Below are 20,956 nucleotides of genomic sequence, written 5' to 3'. Positions count from 1 at the left end.
GCCTATAACGTCATGTAATGTAATGTAAAAAAAAAAGTTTATATTCCCACTTTCAACTTTGACCGCAACCTTTTTGAGAATGGCCGCTCTCTCTCGCAGATCGAGGGTGGGGAGACCTACACCATCAGCCTACGCTTTGCCCCGAGCCAGTGTGCTGGGACAGACGAGATCCTGGTCTACATTAATAACCACGAGGACAAGAACGAGGAAACCTTCTGCATCAAGGTCCAGTACCAGTGACCGGCGGGGCCCTGGGACCAGCGGCCGGACAGGGACCTGAGATGGATCGGTACCGCGGAGGGTGCAGGGCCAGACCACACGTTCTGGCAGCCCACTGAAGGTCACTGCAGAACGGACACCACAGTTACACTAAAGACACTTCCAATGCCTCACAGAGCGGGGCTTTTTATCGTGAGGGCTTGCACTAAATGAAAAAAATAACAAGTATGTTAGTCTTATATTGAGACTTAAAATCCTATTTCTTTAAATTTTTGTTGTTGAAATTGTTGCCAATCACTTCAGGGAGTTTTTTTCTCATTTCAAGAATTGCCAATGGAATAAGAACATTTCACATTGTCAAGCAGACATTAACTTAAATCAAGCTAAACAAACCAAAAAATAAGATAAGTCTTATTACAACACTTAAAATGCTTGTTAAGATGGTCATTTTTTGCAGTGTGAGTGAAAACGACACATCTACTAATTAGGCATCGTCATTTCTTCTGTTCCATATTGTCAATTGATACTTGACCAGTTGCAATTTTAGATGTCTGCAGTGGAACTACTTTCAGCATGTCTGTAAGTAGCTATATGAAAGTACATACAGCTTATGCATTCCAAGAGGTTTGAAAACAGCTACACGACCAGTTCGTTGCGTGGCACAGCTACTGAGTAAGCTACACTTGCAATAGTTGCCATACGTGCCTTCACACCACTCAACGTTCAGGAGAACTAAACCAGCTAATTTATAAACGTGTTCATCTTTGACAGCTCAGAATAAAATTGACTCTAAATGCTCTGCTTTCAGCAGAGAACTTATTCTAAACCAGGGAAGCCGTTCTGAGTGGAGGGGGAAAGGTTTCACTCTGTCTTTTAATATCTTAGGCGGTACACATGCCTCAGTGAAACTGTACTGTGAAACAGCATGAAGCACCATTCACGTGCTGAAAGTGACAATGAGCCTTCACTCCAGCTCCAACCCTGATCAACATTCACACTTAGAAAAGTACTACATTCCTATATTATATTCACAGACTTTTTTTTATTACAGTTTTTTCGGCTCAGGACCTGTCCAGGAAATTTAATTAGGTTGTGTGCCACCTCCTCTATAGCCGGCAGGATTCCGGCGGCAGAAACAGTGATCCTCCACGAGAACAGGTCCTCCAAGAAAATCTTTTCAGAGGAGGGCCAACACTTCTTTGATTGTCAGGAGGATAAAAGGGAATTATAACGCTGTCCTGCAGTACAGCGTGTCCACGAGCACGGTGTGTCCTGTAGAGTTCACCGAGCTGTGAGCGGGCGAGAGAGAGAGAGAGAGAGAGAGAGGGAGAGAGAGAGAGAGAGGGAGAGAGAGAGAGCGAGAGAGAGGGAGGGAGAGAGAGGGAGAGAGAGAGAGAGCGAGGGAGAGAGAGGGAGAGAGCGAGAGAGAGAGAGGGGGAGAGAGAGAGAGAGAGCGAGAGAGAGAGAGAGAGAGGGAGAGCTCGTCCCCTAAGTGTAATTAGATGAGCCGTAATGAGGTATGATTTCCGCCGAGGAGACGCTCTCTTCAGATGGCTCTCATTAACATCGGCAGGCAGCGAAGATCCTCGTTCTCCACACGCCGCCTATCAGCGACGAGCCCTGCACATTCTGTCAACAACCCCGGGCTTACATAACACCCGGTTATACAATCTCCCTCATTACGATTCTCCATGTGAAAGCGTTTTGGTTGGGAAAAGAGCAGTGAAAGATGCAGGGGAATTCTCAGCGCGCAGGCATGTCAGCCATTTTGACTCCGAACTTAACGGGCATAAACATTCAGGTGACTATGCAGGGCTGCTCGTCTTCCATCGATTTAAACCCAGACTCGTCGGTCTTCTTCCGAATCCCCTAAACTGGGTTGCCTTAGCATAGGCTCGCTGTAGAGTGCCTTCTCGCAATGCCCCAGCGTGAGAAATGGTGACTGTTTTCTGATCGTTAAATGCAAACCCAGAAATAAAAGGTGGGTTGTGGGGGAGAAGTGGCAGAAGAGGACGCGGTGTGAAATGCAGCTGTTCTGTTGCTACGTGGGCAGGAGGATCGGTGTTCTCACACAGACGCACAGTCACAGCGCTGTCTGCAGCTGCTGTTTAACACGCTGTCTCTCTGTCACAGCAGGAACAGAGCATTTCCCCTAATACACCCCTCAGAACGAAGCTTATCCCCTAATACACCCCTCAGAATGGATCTCTTCCCCCTAATACACCCCACAGAATGGATCTCTTCCCCCTAATACACCCCACAGAACAGAGGTCTTCCCCCAAATACACCCCACAGAACAGATCTCTTCCCCCTAATACACCTCACAGAACAGAGCTTTTCCCCTAATACACCCCACAGAACAGAGTGTTTCCCCTAATACACCCCACAGAACTGCCCCCATCGCTCCGAGCCACGTGCCCTCAGCAGATAGTTTATGGAGTGGAGTCTATTCAGTGAAACTTTGATGCAGGAGGTCAGAGCATTCTCACCATTCATACAGAGGAGGAGAGTCTGATTCTGTACAGAGAGTTCCCATTCAGCCCAAGAAGAGGGGAGGAGGTTCATTAATAATTTGAGCAAAAAGAACGGACTTGCTTTAATGGAGAGTGTGGTGCGTCACACAGTGATTTAGGGTGTCTAGGAAATGCTGTGCGTGTGTGTGTGCGCGCGCGTTTGCGCGTGTGGGTGTGTGCGTGTGTAGGATTTCATTCAAATTCAAGTGGTTTCCACATTGTAGAATATTTCCTACACTCTGCTATGTAATCACGGTGGCTGTACGAGGTCCAGAAACCATGGTCCCCAAATTGCACTGTTGACACAGGTGTCCACACAAGGCTACAAATACAAGTATGTATGTGTACACATATGCATATGCATATGCATGTGCATTTGTGTGTGCACATGCATGTGAGTATGTGCGTGTGCGTGCGTGCGTGCGTGTGTGTGTGCGTGTGGACGTGTGGACCTGTGTGTGTGTGTGGACGTGTGGACGTGTGTGTGTGTGTGTGTGTGTGTGTGTGTGTGTGTGTGTGTGTGTGTGTGTGTGTGTGTGTGGATGGATGGATGTGTGCGTGCGTGTGTGTGTGTGTGTGTGTGGATGGATGGATGTGTGTGTGCGTGCGTGTGTGTGTGTGGACGTGTGTGTGTGGGTGTGTGTGGATGTGTGTTTGTGCATGCATGCGTGCCTGTGTGTGTCTGCGTGTGTAAAGGGCTCGTATCTGGTGGAAGTGGTGCGATGGATGTGTTGCTGGATTAAGCCTGCCTCCCTGCTGGGCTGTTGAGATGCAAACAAACACACTAAATTGGCTGAATGTGACCGATTGCATTACCTGCTCCATGACCGAATATTTCTGAGTATGTGCAGCCAAAGGAGCATTGTTCCCAGCTCTTCTGATCGAGGGCTTTCTGGAGTGTTCAGCAGGTGGCACCCTAGTACTTGAAAATGCCTCTACTCCATACGAGTACTGACTGATAGGCATGCAGAGTTTACTTCAAAATGGAAGATGAATGTCCCTCCATATTCCACCTGTGCTTCATTAAGTAGACTTTGTATTTTTTTTAATGATAGTTATTTTATGTGAATTTTTCTCATGTAATGCTAGTTTTTACAGATTTGGAGCTGTTTTTTATTTTTTATTTTTTTAGAATATGAATACTGTATTTTAAGATTATTTGGAGAAAGTTGTATTGTAAATAAAACAAAGCTATACATTTGGCTGTGTTTCGTGAGTGCTGTTTAGGAAAAGGACGCGTCTTCACTTCACCTGGGTAAGCGCAGAGCTGTGTGGAAATGGTGCTTCTAGTCCAGTGAAGTGAAGCTGAGGTTTAAAGACTCTGGATCGGAAAAGATGGTCAAGCGAGTGTGCCAGGCCTTTCTTTTCCGAGCCTAATATGCTCCTGTGACCCAACACAAGTGTTCTGGTGTGTGTTTGTTTTTTGTTTTTTTCCAACATTGAAGGATCTCTGGACCCAAAGCTGGAACCGTGCACGTGATCTACTCGAGTCATGGCAAGATGCGCTTCTGTCCTTAATACATAAACATGCATTTAAGGGTGGATCGCGCGGATAAAGGGCAGAGACATTTTAAGTGTGGCTGATCATGAATTCCATTGAATTTGCTAAAGTTCACGCAGTTAGCGAGGTTCCAAGGTGTGTGAAATTTCTCCGCCTCTATAGAGCAGGCGTAAACCGAGGCGAAACACCGAGGCTTCGAAGATGCAGTGAAATAATCTTTGCAACAAAAAAATCACACTATTACAACCCCCAGAGCAATAAATAATAAAACATTAGTAATAATAAATATTAATTAATGAGTGCAGCCGGCAATAATTAAGGCTGGGTGTTTGTCATGGAAAATATTTACAAAATAATTTAGTAAATGAACCAATATCTCATGCGAAGCAGTGGGAAATGACTGAAATAAAGCGCTCAACCATAGTGACGGTATTTGAAGTTACAAAAAATAAAGAAAAAATCTGTTTCCCCGGGTAAAAAATATGAGGAGACTAAATGCAATAATATTCTGCTTTTAATCGCTTTTGTCCATCGCAGAATAGAGCGTGTGTTTGTTTTGATTAGTTATCCTCCAAAACAATCGCGGAAAAGAAACGGACTGTCATAAAAGAGAAAATCCCATGCGACTTCTGTGACAAACACCCGGCCATACAAATAATTACGCTTCTGGGAGAAATAAAAGATGTATTGGTACCTCCCACACGATGTTCCCATTCTATCTTGGCAATAGTGAAGCTCATTGCAACGTTATATCTCGCATTTAATTAAGACAAAAATAGCCGCCACAGCTGGAATATGTACACATTTTGTCCTGCGCTGGATACGCTTTTACGTGGCAGCTGATACATGGATATCGCCACATGCAGTGAAGATATTCTCTGAACTAAACACCTGTTTTAACTGTGCTGTTAAGATATGTCTCTTTCGCAAAATGCGGTTTGTAGCCAATCCCTGATTGCGTAATGAGCTGTAGCCTTCATAGACGCTGATTTCAGGTAGACTGAGACCGCACAGACACGCCCTCGTCCGGCAGCATTTTGCGGTGTGAGCTTCATGTACGTAAATCTGGCACGTAGTGTCAGAAGATGATTTGGGGCACCTATGTACAGACACTGGATAATTATTGTGCTCCGTCAGCACTTACACTGCCACTGACACCTGGAGGTGATGCGACTTAAACGCGAAAGGTAAGTTATAAAGGGAAACGAGGCCACGGTAAGGAGGAGCCAGACGCAGTAAAAACGGGAGGAAATGAAATGGGTTGTTAAGTTCTCTGCCTTTCCGTATCTTACCGCCTCAGCCGCGATGAAGTGACATCATTCCTCACCGACGTCTCCCAGACTCTGACTTTTTCAAAGTTTACAGATAGGATTCAGGCCTTATTATACAGAACATAAAGCTTGTGCGCAATTCCCTGCTTCCCCCCAAAGATGTTTTAGGTGCGGCAATAAATAAAGTTGAAGATCATAAAATTAACAATTTCTCTGGGTAAACGAATCTTAATTTTTTTTTTTACTTTTATGCTCTAATGTTCTTTACTTTTATGATGGAACTAAACGAACCATAAAGTTTATTCACCTTTATTTAGTTTTCTCTCCCTATATATCATATCCCGTTTTCACTTAACAGACGGCCTTTTGCCAGGGTTGTTTATTAGCTGTAGCTCACATTTTAAGCATTACGTCTACTGCCCAATATTTTGCACAGCAGTTAATTTTTAGTGTTTTAGCGTCAGATTTCCTCTTCTACTGGAAAATACATTTCCTAATATATCCTAATATATTTGGGTAGGAATACCAGAAATAAATATCATCAATAAATAATATAGTGATAATATAATGTAATATAAAACTTTGTAATATAAAAGGATTGTCAGTAGTTTTCAGTTTACCACAGTAGGTTTACTCTGTACGTTTTTGCCCGTGAATTATCCAGTGCTGCAGGTGCTACAGAGGAGCCGGGTGGTTTGTTGCTAAGAGATGGATTCTGAGATTGGAATACTTCAGACACTTGAACCTGAATTGGTCTCTTCTGCACAATGTCCAGCCTCAACACTTTGACAACGTGAAGGGGAGGGTTCCTCGCATGGATCTTCCCCATAATGGGAGAGGACAACAAGCAGCTCTGAGAAGCTGTGGTAGGTAGGAGGCGAACGGATGCAAAGAGTGAAAATACAGTAAGCCATTGGAATGAGAGGTCTTATTTATTTCCTGTAGGTGTGGCCTTATTCATTTCCTGTAGGCGTAGTCTTATTTCCTGTGAACGTGACCTTATGAATTTCCTGTAGGCGTAGCTTTATGAATTTCCTGTAGGCGTGGCTTTATGAATTTCCTGTAGCCGTGGTCGTATGCTGTCTGTTGATATTTTAAATTGTGACACATCAGTTGAAATTGAATCTAAGTAGCAGATAACGGATGAGCCCCCTCATTTCCATGTCGTGAATGCACCTTCGTTTTAGCTGCAAATCCACTGCTGGTCATTTCCCCTCAGTCTATGTTTTCCTCTGTTCAAGTTTTGACTTCCAGTCCTCAGACACCGCTGTTCCGCCTCTGTTTAGTGCGTTTAATATTTGGTTATGTGGCACGCACCGAGAGCAGATCCTGTTTGTACACTTCTCCTCTCCCTGTGTGTGGGGTCTGCTCCAGCCTGTGTTCGGGGGGCTGAGGAGGGGGGTCTCTGTCAGGCTTTTAAGAGGTAAAAAAAATCCCAGAATCCCATCCAGTGGGCCTGATTGCCTTCCCTTTCAGTCTTTCTGATAGAAAGAAAGTACAGCCATTTTTGCCAGATGTAAAAGGTACTTGTAGGCACACCAAACTTTCACAGCTATGCTGGTGGTAAATCTTCATGAAACGGGGATCTTTGTAGGGATTTCGGCTGAAAGAAAAAATGTATTTAAGTGCTTTAAAAGAAGTCTTTGTACTTTTACAATATTGGGACTGTTCATTTATGTAGGAGGCCATTCAGGAGGTATTTACAATGCAGGAATTGTGAACAGTAAGTATTTGCTTTGAGAGGTTCGAAGCCAGCATTAAAATCGATAATTTAAGTAATTCAGAATTTTGTTTGATCTCATGGAAAGTGGCGTACTCCAGTTTTTGATATTTGGCCATTAGGTTGATGTGTCCTTATATATTCAGATAAAATCAATTACAGTGCATGTTTCATCTCTTTTCGCTTGCAGTCAGACGATATAAATCAGTATTTTATCTCCAAAGGAATATCAATTCATTCTGTTTGGTAAACAATGATTCAAATCACAGTTTACCACTACTGTGACTTTCAGCAATTCTATATTTGTCTATATGCATATCCCTATATATCTCAGAGCTATTACTGTTTGGAATTACATTTGATTAGTCTATCAGATAATTAAAAATGAGAGCCATCATACAAGCTGGTTTGATGTTACTTGCCTGTTGTTTTGCCTTTTACCACACTCCCCTAATGTCCCACCATTATTCCGTTGTATTTAAAATATCCTTCAAAAACATGCACAATCTTAAACAATATAAATGAGTGAAGTGAAATATCCTTTTAACGTGTCACTCATTTGTCTTGGGACATGTGCAGCACCCTCCGGTAACGTCTAATATATTCTTGTGTTCATTTAGAAAACTCCAAGAAAACACAGTTTCCACACATTTTTGGAGACAAATGGTAAAAATGGTTTCACTGGACATCATTCAACTACAGGTGCAGTCACATTACAGAAATAACTTGTACTTTCACCCTGAAATTGTTTGGCTACTGGTGGCACATTGAGATATATTAGGCATTGCTACTGGGCGGCTCGTTCTATTAATGTGTTTGTCGATTGTCGTGTGTGGATGAGCACCAAGGTCTGGAATCTGGATGGTGCCAGTGCTGACTGTAGCTGGCAGCCCTGCCGGACAGCGCATAAACGGCCATGGCCAGGAGACCGGGGATGTCCATATCTCACTGTGCACATCCAGCCCCACTGGTCAGCCAGACCAGTGCGAGTCACAGTCACTGTGTGTCTCCAGTGCCACCGGTCAGCCAGGCCAGTATGAGTCACAGTCACTTTGTGTCTCCAGTGCCACTTTGTCAGCCAGACCAGGGCGAGTCACAGTCACTGTGTGTCTCCAGTGCCACTTTGTCAGCCAGACCAGGGCGAGTCACAGTCACTGTGTGTCTCCAGTGCCACCGGTCAGCCAGACCAGGGCGAGTCACAGTCACTGTGTGTCTCCAGTGCCACCGGTCAGCCAGACCAGTGCGAGTCACAGTCACTGTGTGTCTCCAGTGCCACTTTGTCAGCCAGACCAGTGCGAGTCACAGTCACTGTGTGTCTCCAGTGCCACTTTGTCAGCCAGACCAGTGCGAGTCACAGTCACTTTGTGTCTCCAGTGCCACTTTGTCAGCCAGACCAGTGCGAGTCACAGTCACTGTGTGTCTCCAGTGCCACTTTGTCAGCCAGACCAGGCCGAGTTACCGTCACTGTGTGTCTCCAGTGCCACCGGTCAGCCAGACCAGTGCGAGTCACAGTCACTGTGTGTCTCCAGTGCCACTTTGTCAGCCAGACCAGTGCGAGTCACAGTCACTGTGTGTCTCCAGTGCCACTTTGTCAGCCAGACCAGTGCGAGTCACAGTCACTGTGTGTCTCCAGTGCCACTTTGTCAGCCAGACCAGGCCGAGTTACCGTCACTGTGTGTCTCCAGTGCCACCGGTCAGCCAGACCAGTGCGAGTCACAGTCACTGTGTGTCTCCAGTGCCACTTTGTCAGCCAGACCAGTGCGAGTCACAGTCACTGTGTGTCTCCAGTGCCACTTTGTCAGCCAGACCAGTGCGAGTCACAGTCACTTTGTGTCTCCAGTGCCACTTTGTCAGCCAGACCAGGGCGAGTCACAGTCACTGTGTGTCTCCAGTGCCACTTTGTCAGCCAGACCAGGCCGAGTTACCGTCACTGTGTGTCTCCAGTGCCACCGGTCAGCCAGACCAGTGCGAGTCACAGTCACTGTGTGTCTCAAGTGCCACTTTGTCAGCCAGACCAGGCCGAGTTACCGTCATTGTGTGTCTCCAGTCCCACCGGTCAGCCAGGCCAGTGCGAGTCACAGTCACTGTGTGTCTCCAGTGCCACCGGTCAGCCAGACCAGGGCGAGTCACAGTCACTGTGTGTCTCCAGTGCCACCGGTCAGCCAGACCAGGGCGAGTCACAGTCACTGTGTGTCTCCAGTGCCACTGGTCAGCCAGGCCAGTGCGAGTCATGGTCCATGTGAGCTCAGCAGCTGGATTACTGAGTTCAAATGAACAGCCGCTGACATGGTGCCTTTCAGGGGAGAGCTCAAGCTGGCCTGTGCTGTCCCTTATTAATAGGAGGCTGCAGCAGTGGGCAGGAATACACTTCATTTGGCCTTCAAAACTGGGGAAAAAATATGGGTGTAAAGATTTTTTAAAAATGATATAGACTATGATAAACATGATTTACTAAAATGGCAAATAAACTTTGATGTTGTTGATGTGGGTACACACAAAAGGACATGCCCAAACCTTTACCAAACCTTTACCAAACATTTCCGTCGGAGGTGTGGTTCTGTCTGGGTACACCCACACCTCACCAGCGGTCCCGAATGATGGAGGGTTCAGCTGGAGATAACGAGGCTGAGGTTGTGAGGCTCTCTAAAGCCTTTTTGTTTGTTTGCTCTTGTTTTTATTTTAGCACATCTCGTTATCGGTTTGTCAGGAGTCACATTCCCTAGCATGGAAAATGAATTGCCGGACACAGATGGAAACAGAAAACTACTGAACATTCCCGCCAGTTGAATGTTTATGCTTTTAATTGTGCATGTTTGCCAGGGTTCCGTATTGGACACATATTGTGTATGTGATGAGGCTGATTGCTAGAATTGCATCATGCTTTTGCTGGGCTGCTGCAAACGCAAGATACTCTATGCCCTGCAGAAATACTGAAGTAGATTTGAAAAGTTGGAAACTGCAATACATATACTGTATATCGTTAGGTAATACAATGTGACTGAATTTTTCAAAGTCAATTTTAAGAGGGCTATTCATTCTTTGATCGCTACAAGATTTAGGCCATACTGAAATGGGACGGGTAAATTAGATAGTTACTTGGAAACATATCAGATCACATTGAGATTCTATTCCATTGGCTCCAAAAATCTTTTATGTTTGTAAAAATTGAACCTGTTTATTTTGGTGTACCAATTTCTCTAAGAAGGCTGGAGATTGACATTTCAAGGTGAAATGTAAATGCATGTACATGGTTGATGTAGTTAATAAGCTGGAGAGAGGCAAGTGGTACTTCATTTTAAGATGTTACAGTCGTAACTCTGTAGCATTATTCAGTGGCATTTGCATGAATGAATAAAATCCATTAAATTTTATTTTTATTATTTTTTTTACTTTCAGTTCCTCTTGTCCATCTTGGGAAAACTATGCTTTTAAAAGTTTTCAGCATATTCAAGTCATTTGGGGGCAACCCTTGGACAGAAATATGTACAGTAAGTCTTAACATGAACATGAATTTTCAGTGGTGTGACGAAGCCTGTATTGGACTTAAGGGGGACAATGAGATGGATTTCTGCTGAACATATACACTCAGTGACCACTGTATTATATTCTTATTAGACTTATTTTTTCTGCTGCTGTAGCCCAACCACTTCAAGGTTTGACGTGTTATGTGCTGAGAAATGCTCTTCTGCATACCACTGTTGTAACGTGTGGTTATTTGAGTTACTGTTGCCTTCTTGTTAGCTTGAGCCAGTCTGGCCGTTCTCTGACCTCTCTCATTAACAAGATGTCTTCACCTACAGAACCACTGCTCACTGGATGTTTTTTAATGGGTTTTTTTTGTAGCATTCTCTATACCGTGCGGAGACTTCTGTACGTGAACATCCCTGGAGATCAGCAGTTTCTGACCGTTGGTGCCAGATGGGTGGCACTTTGAGCACATTTCCTCCTCATTCTGATCTTTCATCTGAACAATGACTGAACCTCTTGACCATGTCTGCATGCTTTTATGCATTGTGTTAGCTGATGGTTGGCTGATTAGATATTTGCATTAACAAGCTGGTGTGCAAGTCTACCTAATAAAATGCTCACAGACTATAATGCAGTATTCTGACGTTTTTTACATTGGGGAACATTCTGTTTTTCATAAGAAAAGCTGTTGCACGGTGCACTGCAGATGGGCAGATATGGCTGAATTTGGAGGGATTTAAAGAGCAAAGCGTGCTGGACTTCTCTGAGTATAATGCGGTATTCTGCCTTTTTTTTTTTTTTCTTTGGGCAGCGTTCTGTTTTTCAGAACATAAGAAAGGGTTCAAATGGGTCGCAGTGGATTCTGATAGATCTGCTCTAATCCCCTCCAAATTCAGCCATGTCTGCCCAGCCGTAGTGCTCTCCATAACAGCCTAATGCTTCATCATCCACAGTACCAGCATGCAAATACACAATATTCCCAACTGAAATTAAAAGGTTTCATTTTTAGAAACCTCTTTAAAAAAATAAGCAGGGGGAACCAATTATGTAAACGTAATTAAACGCAAACATTACTGTGGGCTGAAAATCAGCACAACATTATTCAAAACAGTGCTAATTTCACTTCTTTGACCCTCCCTTAATGAGCCCGCAGTCTGTGGAAAAGTGCTCCTCCAAAACGTGAGTTTAATTACAGGTCATTTACAAATCAGGAGTCCTGCCAGGCTGTTACACAGGGCTGTGAAAAAGAGAAAAGAGCACTTTACATCATTTTGATGGATCATCTAAAAATGTTTGTTTTATGAAGTGTAGCTTCAGAAATTCGTCATGAGGCACAGTCCGGGGTGTTCAAATTTTATACTTAATTCTCACTCATTGCAGTCTGATCTATAAATTAACCACTCGATCTGTGAATACAAAATGAGCAAATGCACATACATGCTTTAAAAATGTTGTGTGAGGTTTGGCAAGCCTTTTTGTACATACCAGCCCACTGCCACAGTGTAGGAGTGTACATTTGTTTTTGTCTGAAACACAGGATCAAGGGCAAAGGTTTTGGTCTGACACACAGGATCAAGGGCAAAGGTTTTTGTCTGAAACACAGGATCAAAGATCAAAGGTTTTTGTCTGAAACACAGGATCAAAGATCAAATATTTTGGTCTGACACACAGGATCAAGGGCAAAGGTTTTGGTCTGACACACAGGATCAAAGAGCAACGGTTTTGGTCTGACACACAGGATCAAAGAGCGAAGGTTTTGGTCTGACACACAGGATCAAGGGCAAAGGTTTTTGTCTGAAACACAGGATCAAAGATCAAAGGTTTTGGTCTGAAAAACAGGATCAAGGGCAAAGGTTTTGGTCTGACACACAGGATCAAAGAGCAAAGGTTTTGGTCTGACACACAGGATCAAAGGGCAAAGGTTTTGGTCTGACACACAGGATCAAGGGCAAAGGTTTTTGTCTGAAATACAGGATCAAAGGGCAAAGGTTTTGGTCTGACACACAGGATCATGGGCCAAAGGTTTTTGTCTGAGACACAGGCTCATTAATTGAGGAGTTGCAGGGTTGAATGGAGGAACTGGACACAGAGATGGGAGCTGTGTTGGGTAGGGAGGCGAGGCCAGCTAATTAGCGCTGTACCGAGGACAGGCTCGCCAGCCTGCTGCTGGCAGATGTTCGGGTGGGGGAGCAGGACTTAAAAAAAAGAACAGAAAGAGAAAGTTTTCCGTTGCACGAGGCTGAGTTTTGATGCTGGCTCTACACAGCGTGATTGAAGAAGATGAATGAATCACGGGCTGCTTGGCGAAGCTGGTGTCCCAGCTGAAACAGAAAGCTGAATAAGAATGCTGTCTGTTTCCTTCTGCTGCAAGTCAGGTGGGAAAAACACGAATATGTGGAATGGTCACTTTCCATATCTGAGCCAGGGGGGCATGTTGAAGGAGGACCTACAGTAGGCTTGGGGTTGGGTTGGGTGGCCTCCTGGTGGCTGGGTGATGGGTGGTGGCCTTATGTTTGTGCGTAATGGAGGATGGGACTCTACAGTAATGGGATTTGGTGTTGTGATTATGTCCAGCACAATAAATCCTCTGTCTCACTCTAATGAATTTTCAGACAAGGCTGCTGGATTTAAAGCAGGGAGATGGACGGTAGGATAATAACAGTAATGCATGGGAACAGGACACAAAAGCATTGCAAATACCAACTAAACCAATTTTACCCATTTTTGTAGTATTGATGATTCCTGTTTACAGATGCAAATGTGTTGCATGTAAGATGAATATTATATGGCAGGTTGTGATTTTTGGATGGTGTTCGGCCTGGAGAAGCTGTCCCGAGAAGGATTGAATATTTCACTGTTCATTAATAATAATTCAGTAGGTAAGAGTGAAATACATACAATAGTTGTAAACATGGTGTGGCTCAGAGGAAATGATTCAATCTGTCTTCAGTACTAAACATTGAAGCAGCAGAACGGGTTTGAAGTACTTACAGTAATGTTTTCCCGTTGTGGGTTTCACGTGTGAATTGATGTCCTGTTTTCTCTTCTTGCTCCAGCTGGACCTGATGTCATCAGGAGTTCGGGGGGAGGGGGGAAATAGGGCCCAGGAGATCAGTTTCTAATATACAGCAGACAGAATTACGCAGGTGGAGATTTAGCAGGGTGTCCTTATTGCGCGTGGTCTACCTTCTGTCAGCAGATTATTCCTGCATAATTAGGGAAGGCACACAGGAGCTCCCTGTATTCAAAGTGAAGGGACTTTAATGTGATGGGAGCATTCAGCACTCTCCAGGATGACATCACTGCTGACAGGGCCCGTCTGTCTCCTCCTGCCTCTCACAGGGTGTGGTTTGCTGCTTTTAAAATGGCCTTTTCTGTCACTCAAAGGCTGTGCTCTAAATGCCAAGTGTGGAGAACTCTATAGCTGTGCGCTTCATTGTTCTTTGATATACAGCACTGTACAGAAGTCTTAGGCACCCTAGACTTTATTATATATATGTTTATTTTGTGTGTGTGTTAGTATAAAAGAACACATTTGAGATTTCCAAATATTCATTTTCCAAAAGATTTAATTTTACTGTAAGCAATTGACTACTTTTTACATAAAAACTTGATCAAGGCTGTCTGAGATCAGAAGCAAGGAGCCAACCAAAGTCTGCAAAAGAACTGTGGCAAGTTCCCCAACATGCTTGGAACAACCTCCCTGCTGATTGTCTTAGCCAACACTGTCCTGCAGTTCTATATATCAAAGAAGTGATGCAGTTTTAACGCCGAAGGGTGGTCACTAAAAATATTGATGTGATTCAGTTTTTAACTATTCTGCCAATTTACTCAAATGTAATGTAAAATGTATAGTATGTTTATTTAGGGCCTTTCATTGAATTATTTTTGAAAGAATTTCATCTGCACAGAATGTTATACAGGTGCCTAATACTTTTGCACAGTACTGTATGTTTTGTTTATGGATACATTTTGATTGAGTCTTTCTGTCTTGCGGCCCTTATAGCCTATTGATATCGTGGACTGTGGTGCTTACTTAACGAAGATGTCAGAATGAGGATTCTCTCTGGTAACCACATACGCCTGAAGTGCCATTCACTTCAAGTAAAACTTTTGGTCAATGCAGAGAGTGTTCAAAATGGTTTCAAAATTCACAATTATGCCAAGGTCGGTGGTGGGAATTATTGACCAGAGCCATCCTCATTCTGACAGACAAAGTAGATAAGAAATTTGACCTCCTGCAGTGTTGCCTTTCTGCAGTGATTATGCATGCAGGTCATAGTGTTGGTTTATTTGTGCTCAGAGTCCTCATGTGGCAGGGGGCTGCATTTGTCTTCCAAAACTGTGCTCTTCAGAGGCCCAATGGTTATATCTTCTTTTTATGCGTTCCTCATTCCTCAATTGAACAGCATCTACGTTTGATCTGCTTTAATATCAGTGGAACTCGTGTAGATATTAGACTTCTTAATGGTCTGAACTGCAGTGGAAATAATATCTCCCAGAAACAACGAACGCTGCTGCCAGTTGGGAGATAAAGGCACATTCTGGGTGAATGTATTATCTTAGACGTGTTTTATAAGAACTGCAAATGTAATGGTTGATCTTTCTCTATCTGTATGCTTCTTATCAGTTTGAAACAGTCTTTCATTCAGAAAATATATACTGTAATGTAGCCCATAAAATTATGTCAAAAAAGTGAATAATGAGTAACATTAACATGCTTATAATAAATATTTCCTGGGGATCATATTTTCATAATGCATTGTATTAGATGTCTAATTCAACACATTGCAGGTAATAGCTACTGAACTGGCAAGTCATTAACTAGCTTTGGTAAATAAATGTGTCATTAGCTCTACAGAGAGACCTCTCTCTCTCTCTCCCTGAAAAAGTGCATTGCTATGCAGTTCAGCTGAGTTAATTAAATAATGAGAAAGTATTATTAACAATTAAGCAGTGAAGGGTAAATAGACTCAGGCCTTTCGAGAATAAAGTGAAGACTCTGAGCTCTCCTCTGTTGAACAGTGAACAGTTTGTGTCTTTTCCCTGAAGATAAAGTATAAAGTCAGACTGCCTTCATTCAGTATGGGATGAGATCACATGCACTGACTGCTGTCACTGCCCAATGGTTCTGTGTGGCTGTGTGCTTGTCTGTCCAACGGCCTGCCTTCAATGGCCACTGCTATGGAATTATATAATAATAATAATAATAATAATAATAACTTGTTATTTAGCTAACACTTTTATCCAAACCACCTTACAGTTGACTAACCAGGGGACATTCCCCCCAGAAGCAACGGGCCTTGCTCAACATCTTATCGTGGCTATACCAGGGATTGAACCACTAACCTTTCTGGCCCCAGTCCCCATGTGCCTTAGCCACAAGACTACAGGCTGCCCCCTTTCATCATTAGCCGTGGATGTTAACAAGGCCACAGGAATCTACAGTATCGGATGGTGTCCGACCTTGATTAGGCCAGCGGACCCCACACCGGGTATTCGCAGTGCGCAGTTTGGGGTGAGCCTAATCGATCAGAGAGCCTGACGCGTGGCAGAACAGGGCTGGTGTTACTGCAGGAGCAGAGAGAGAGAGAGAGAAAGCGAGAGAGAGCACCTCGCGCGTCTCTACGGTCCCGTTCCAATTGGCCGCGCGCACATCTGGCTCTGACGGTAACGGCGTCCCCCCGGGCCTCTCTTTGTCACTCCACATCAAGCGAAGTGTCAAAGTGGCTAATCTCAGACTCACGTCGATGAAGAGGGCCCCTTTTCCTCTGGTAATCGAAAGTGGCTGCTCAACATTGCGTTTTCATTCCCTGCTGTCATTACGCACTTCTTTGTTCTTTTGGTGAAGGTTCTGCCGCTGCACGGCTCTGTCTGCCGCGGTTAGAGGCAGCTGCTCTGAGCCGTACTGTCGATATTAATTGTTTCAGTGTCTAAAATTATTCTTATCGCGTTTATAGCAGCAAAGGTGGAATTGACTTTTGCCCCGCACACTCCCTTTAATATTTTTTAAGCAATATCTCAGCCATGTGTGGGTCAAATGGGCAGACATTTAAATGGCATATTTTGTGTTTATATAGTATCATGTGTGTTTTATTGAACTCAGACAATGCTATTTCCAGGGAAATTCCACTATGGAATTAGCTACCATACAGTAAATCACACAGCTAGCTAGCAAGCCATACTTTTTGTACCTTATTGTTAGTTACAGGCTAATAACAATTTGGCTTGTATTTGGTACCAGGCTACCAAGCTAACTAGCAAAGCAAACTTTAGAATTATTACTTTAGACTGCAAATTTAGAACACTATCTGCTTGGCTAATTTGGATGTAGTAAGAGTCGCAGAAGGGCCAGTGATGCTAACCACTGGTTGTCATTTATGATTAAAAACTGAAAATACACAAACACTGAATTTCTATCCTTTTCCACCGTGGCAGCAGGAGCGAGTCCTGTGACAAAACCAATGGAAAGGCGACTGCCACTCTCTAACAGAGAGAATAAAGAAAAGGGCAGTAAGCACAGGGGGAAACTCCATCTCAGCTTCTATTACTGTACCCCTGTCACACCTCTCCGTTAGTTTAAGAAGGTGGGTTATTAATCATCCCATTTAAAATAAAAAATAAAAAGAATATTGCATTTAAAGTGAGACGGGACCACCCTGAGGGGGAGAGGGGCAGGTGTGAAGGTGACGGGTACATGGCAGGTATGGCTCAGGCAGATTAAATGTGCTCTGCGAGAGAGCTGGGGATCGGACAGGCAGAGGAGGGAAGTGGAGACAGAACTTCAGTGCAGTCTGTCAGGAAAACCACACCGAGAACTTGCTGAACTAGTTTACTCATTTTCTCCTCTTGTTTCTTGGCTTGGATCTCAGTTTGGAAACGAGATGTGAAGAGAGGCTTCCTCTGTCCCTATATCAAAGGGATGCCTTGTGCAAGTCCTGCAGAATCAGTGGAAAAGCCAGCTTGTTGGTGAAAACAAATTACGACATGTTTTTTATCAAAACCTCCATGCAGTGTTTTGTATGTGGGCCGGTTGTCTAAACAGGCTGCATTATCAAGTACATGTTTTACCTGAACCTAAAAAGAGAGACGTTAAAGGTTCCTTATTGTGTGTACAGATTGGAAAATTAAGACTGCATGTACAGGATACACCCCCTGCATTGCTTTGTCTTAGAGTTGGAAGAGGAAAAACATGCAGGAATCTAATGTCTTTGCCCAAAATGGCCAAACTCTCCATGAAAGTTGAATGCAATTTAAAGAGGAAACTCTTGACTCTAGAGATTCCTGAGCGCAGTGGGACGATGACAGTCGGCCATGCTCAAGGATTCAGTAGCGTGGGCATGTGTATTCAGAGCAAACATCATTTGGCCTCCTCATCTCTGCTTAAAGAGGCTCCTCCCATGGCAAACATGGGAAATGGAACATTTTTCGGTCCACAGACACCAAGGCCAGCAGGCGATTCCTCCGGCCCTCCTATGTCCGTGGGGAGCACGGCTGAACTGACTCCCTCCTTTGCCCCCCCCAACATGGATGAGTGCTCGATTGAGGGGGGGTGGGGTGGTGATGCTCAGGCACACAGGAAGCTCCACGCCCAGCAGGAAGTTCTGAGCAGCGTTGCGGCTTTGACGAGGAGTGGCAGTGGATGACCGTAGCAGGAAGTGCAGACACCGTGACAGGGTGCATTGTGGGAAAATGTCTTCATTTATCGGAGTACTTTGAGGCCGCCCCTCTCTCTGGTGCACAGACGGATGTGTGTGGGGAAAGCCTTTGGCCCGGCACTTTGTTCCGCTGTTAGTCCTGACAATAATCCTGCAATCAGCAATAAAGGCCGGAGCATATTTCTCTTTCCACTGGGGCTGGCGTGAATTTAACAGCGCTCGGAGAGTAATAAAATACCACGCTAATGTTTCTGCTTCCCAAAAGCTGTTCAACGTGAATATCATTTTCAAATATTTGGGCTTAATTTAGCCCTCTTTCTCCTCTGGCTTTCCACGACATGAAACGTTGAGGAAGAGGCAATACCCCCCTCTGCTTCCCCAACCCCATTTCAACAAAATCATTAAATCAAGAAACAAAGGAAAAATCCTTAGTTTTTCTGGGTTAAGCTAGTTCTACAGTAGGTAATGTTTATTTTAATCGGCAGCATATGGGAATGCATCTGTTCCCGAAACAGGTTTCTCATTTGGGAAACGGGAATTATTAGTGTGTGTTTTAAAAAAACTTATGTCAATTATTCGCTTCTTTGGCATAACCCGAGTGCATATCTTGATATTTTATATCCTGTATTTAACGCATCATTAAACATCCAGTCAAACTTCAGCCCCTCGACATATGATTTTAAGGTTATTATGGTCAGAACTCTAAGTATATTTAAATGCCATTAATCTACACGTAATTCTATTCAGTTGAAAGAATGCTTTCATTATTGTTGAAATGTTCTCTCTGCTTCAGTTGCCATTTCTATTCAGCCTGGCCTTTCGTAAAAGTGCAGGAGCCTGCACTAGGCTCTGTCTCAAAGTATTTCCAGTTAAATTGAAAATGTTCCTGCCCAACAGTCTTCATGTTCATGCTTTTAAATTGAGAATTAATCAAATTTCATGGAGAATCGTCCATGTGCCCACTGGTGTCTCTATGCATTAGCACAGCAAACAGTGAAAACAGATTGAGACGACAAGGACAGAGAAGTCAGAATGTATAATGGATATGCCTCCTCGTGAGAACATTTGATCTTTTTCTTAGCCATGTGCACTTAAAAACAGTGTATAAATGTAGGTGTGTGTGTGTGTGTATGTTTGTGTGTGCATGTATGCTGGTTGTATTGCCAGATGGCTAATTGTGTTGAAGCCAGTACGTGGATAGTATTGAGAAAGGAGCCACTGTTAGACCATTATAAAACTATCATAATCATGATCCTAGTAATAAATAATGCTGATCATAAAACGGCAATCGTTCTCTCAGTGACTATAGAAAAGAATCATTTGATGACTTTGTGTCAAATAAACCTTAACTCAAAGAAAGAAATTAAAGGAACATTTTGTTTTTATTACTTATTTGATAAAAAAACAAAAAAAAAATCATTTTACGTTTTCTGTCACAGGAGCACCATTTGATTATGTTAATTATATTATATTCATTATATTTTATGGGTTTGGATCGAATCCGATGCATACGGCTCCAGACGGACCTTTACTCCAGTCTCCTGCCTCTCAGCCATGATGAGTACTCTGAATGGGTTTTTTGGGGTGAACACCAGGATGAGTGCAAACCCAGAACCTCCCTGTGCAGGGGGAAGGGGTCCCGCTCTCCACATTCACACAGACTGAGACCCCACCTCAGTCTCTGTTCAACGTTCAGCTCAAAGCGACAACTCTTACCTCTTCCCGCATCTCAGCTGGGTTTGATCTTATTGCGGTGAAATGGTTTCATGGCCTCTGTAGTAGTTAAGGTCCTCTCTCTGAAGTGACTTTCTATCCAGTTGGTCAACCACTTGTTGTAAGTCGCTCTGGATAAGAGTGTCTGCCAAATGCCATTAATGTAATGTAATGTAATGTTAACCTTAAGCTCAGAGATTCTCCGTCATCTCACCTGCCAGAGCCGAAACCTTGGGCCAGGATCTGACATCTTGAGAGCCCTGTGCATTGCTGCCTTTGTTGGACCTGGTGCTCCAGGATGCCAGGGGAGAATTGTGGAAGGCATGGGGTCGGGCAGACCTGAAGTGGCTACCTTTAATATCCATTACCCTCCCAGTGCTCCCCACTGGTAAATGGCAGGCATGTATATAGCGCCTTTATCCAAAGCGCTGTACAATTGATGCTTCTCCATTCACCCATTCATACACACACTCACACTCACACTCACACACTGACGGCGATTGGCTGCCATGCAAGGCCCCGACCAGCTCGTCAGGAGCATTTGGGGGTTAGGTGTCTTGCTCAAGGACACTTCGACACCGCCCGGGCGGGGGATCGAACCGGCAACCCTCCGACTGCCAGACGAGTGCTCTTACTGCCTGAGCCATGTCGCCCCCACTGCTGGTGCTGGAACCCAGCTGTGCCTGCAGGTTTGTGTCCAGTTCACCTCCATTTCTTAATGACGCCCCTCCCCTCTCCCTCCTCATCGGCAGGGTTGAAGGTGTACTTGTAAGCTTGATTTGCTGTGCTCATTTTGACCTATCGATATAGGGAGCGTTGTAACCCCTGTATCCCCCCCCCCCATAAATTACGCCCTTGCTATACAGTCATAATGGAGAGAGTGCAATCACTTT

At 44.1% G+C, this 20,956-nt stretch overlaps 1 protein-coding gene across 1 annotated transcript in view; it reads left to right on the top strand.

Moving 5' to 3' along the window:
* The window catches only part of nphp4 (nephronophthisis 4), a 156,015-nt gene extending 155,077 nt beyond the window's left edge, over positions 1-938 (top strand). The window contains exon 29 of the mRNA XM_061259116.1: positions 100-938. Within this exon, the coding sequence (XP_061115100.1) occupies positions 100-240 (141 nt within the window). The 3' untranslated portion in view covers positions 241-938. The remainder of the gene's footprint in view (positions 1-99) is intronic.
* The last annotated feature ends 20,018 nt before the right edge of the window (positions 939-20,956 follow it).

The sequence above is a fragment of the Conger conger genome, chromosome 10 (genome assembly GCF_963514075.1).
Source record: "Conger conger chromosome 10, fConCon1.1, whole genome shotgun sequence".
Taxonomy (NCBI): domain Eukaryota; kingdom Metazoa; phylum Chordata; class Actinopteri; order Anguilliformes; family Congridae; genus Conger; species Conger conger.
Note: the sequence above shows the minus strand (reverse complement) of the source record. Positions and strands in the feature narration are given on the sequence as shown.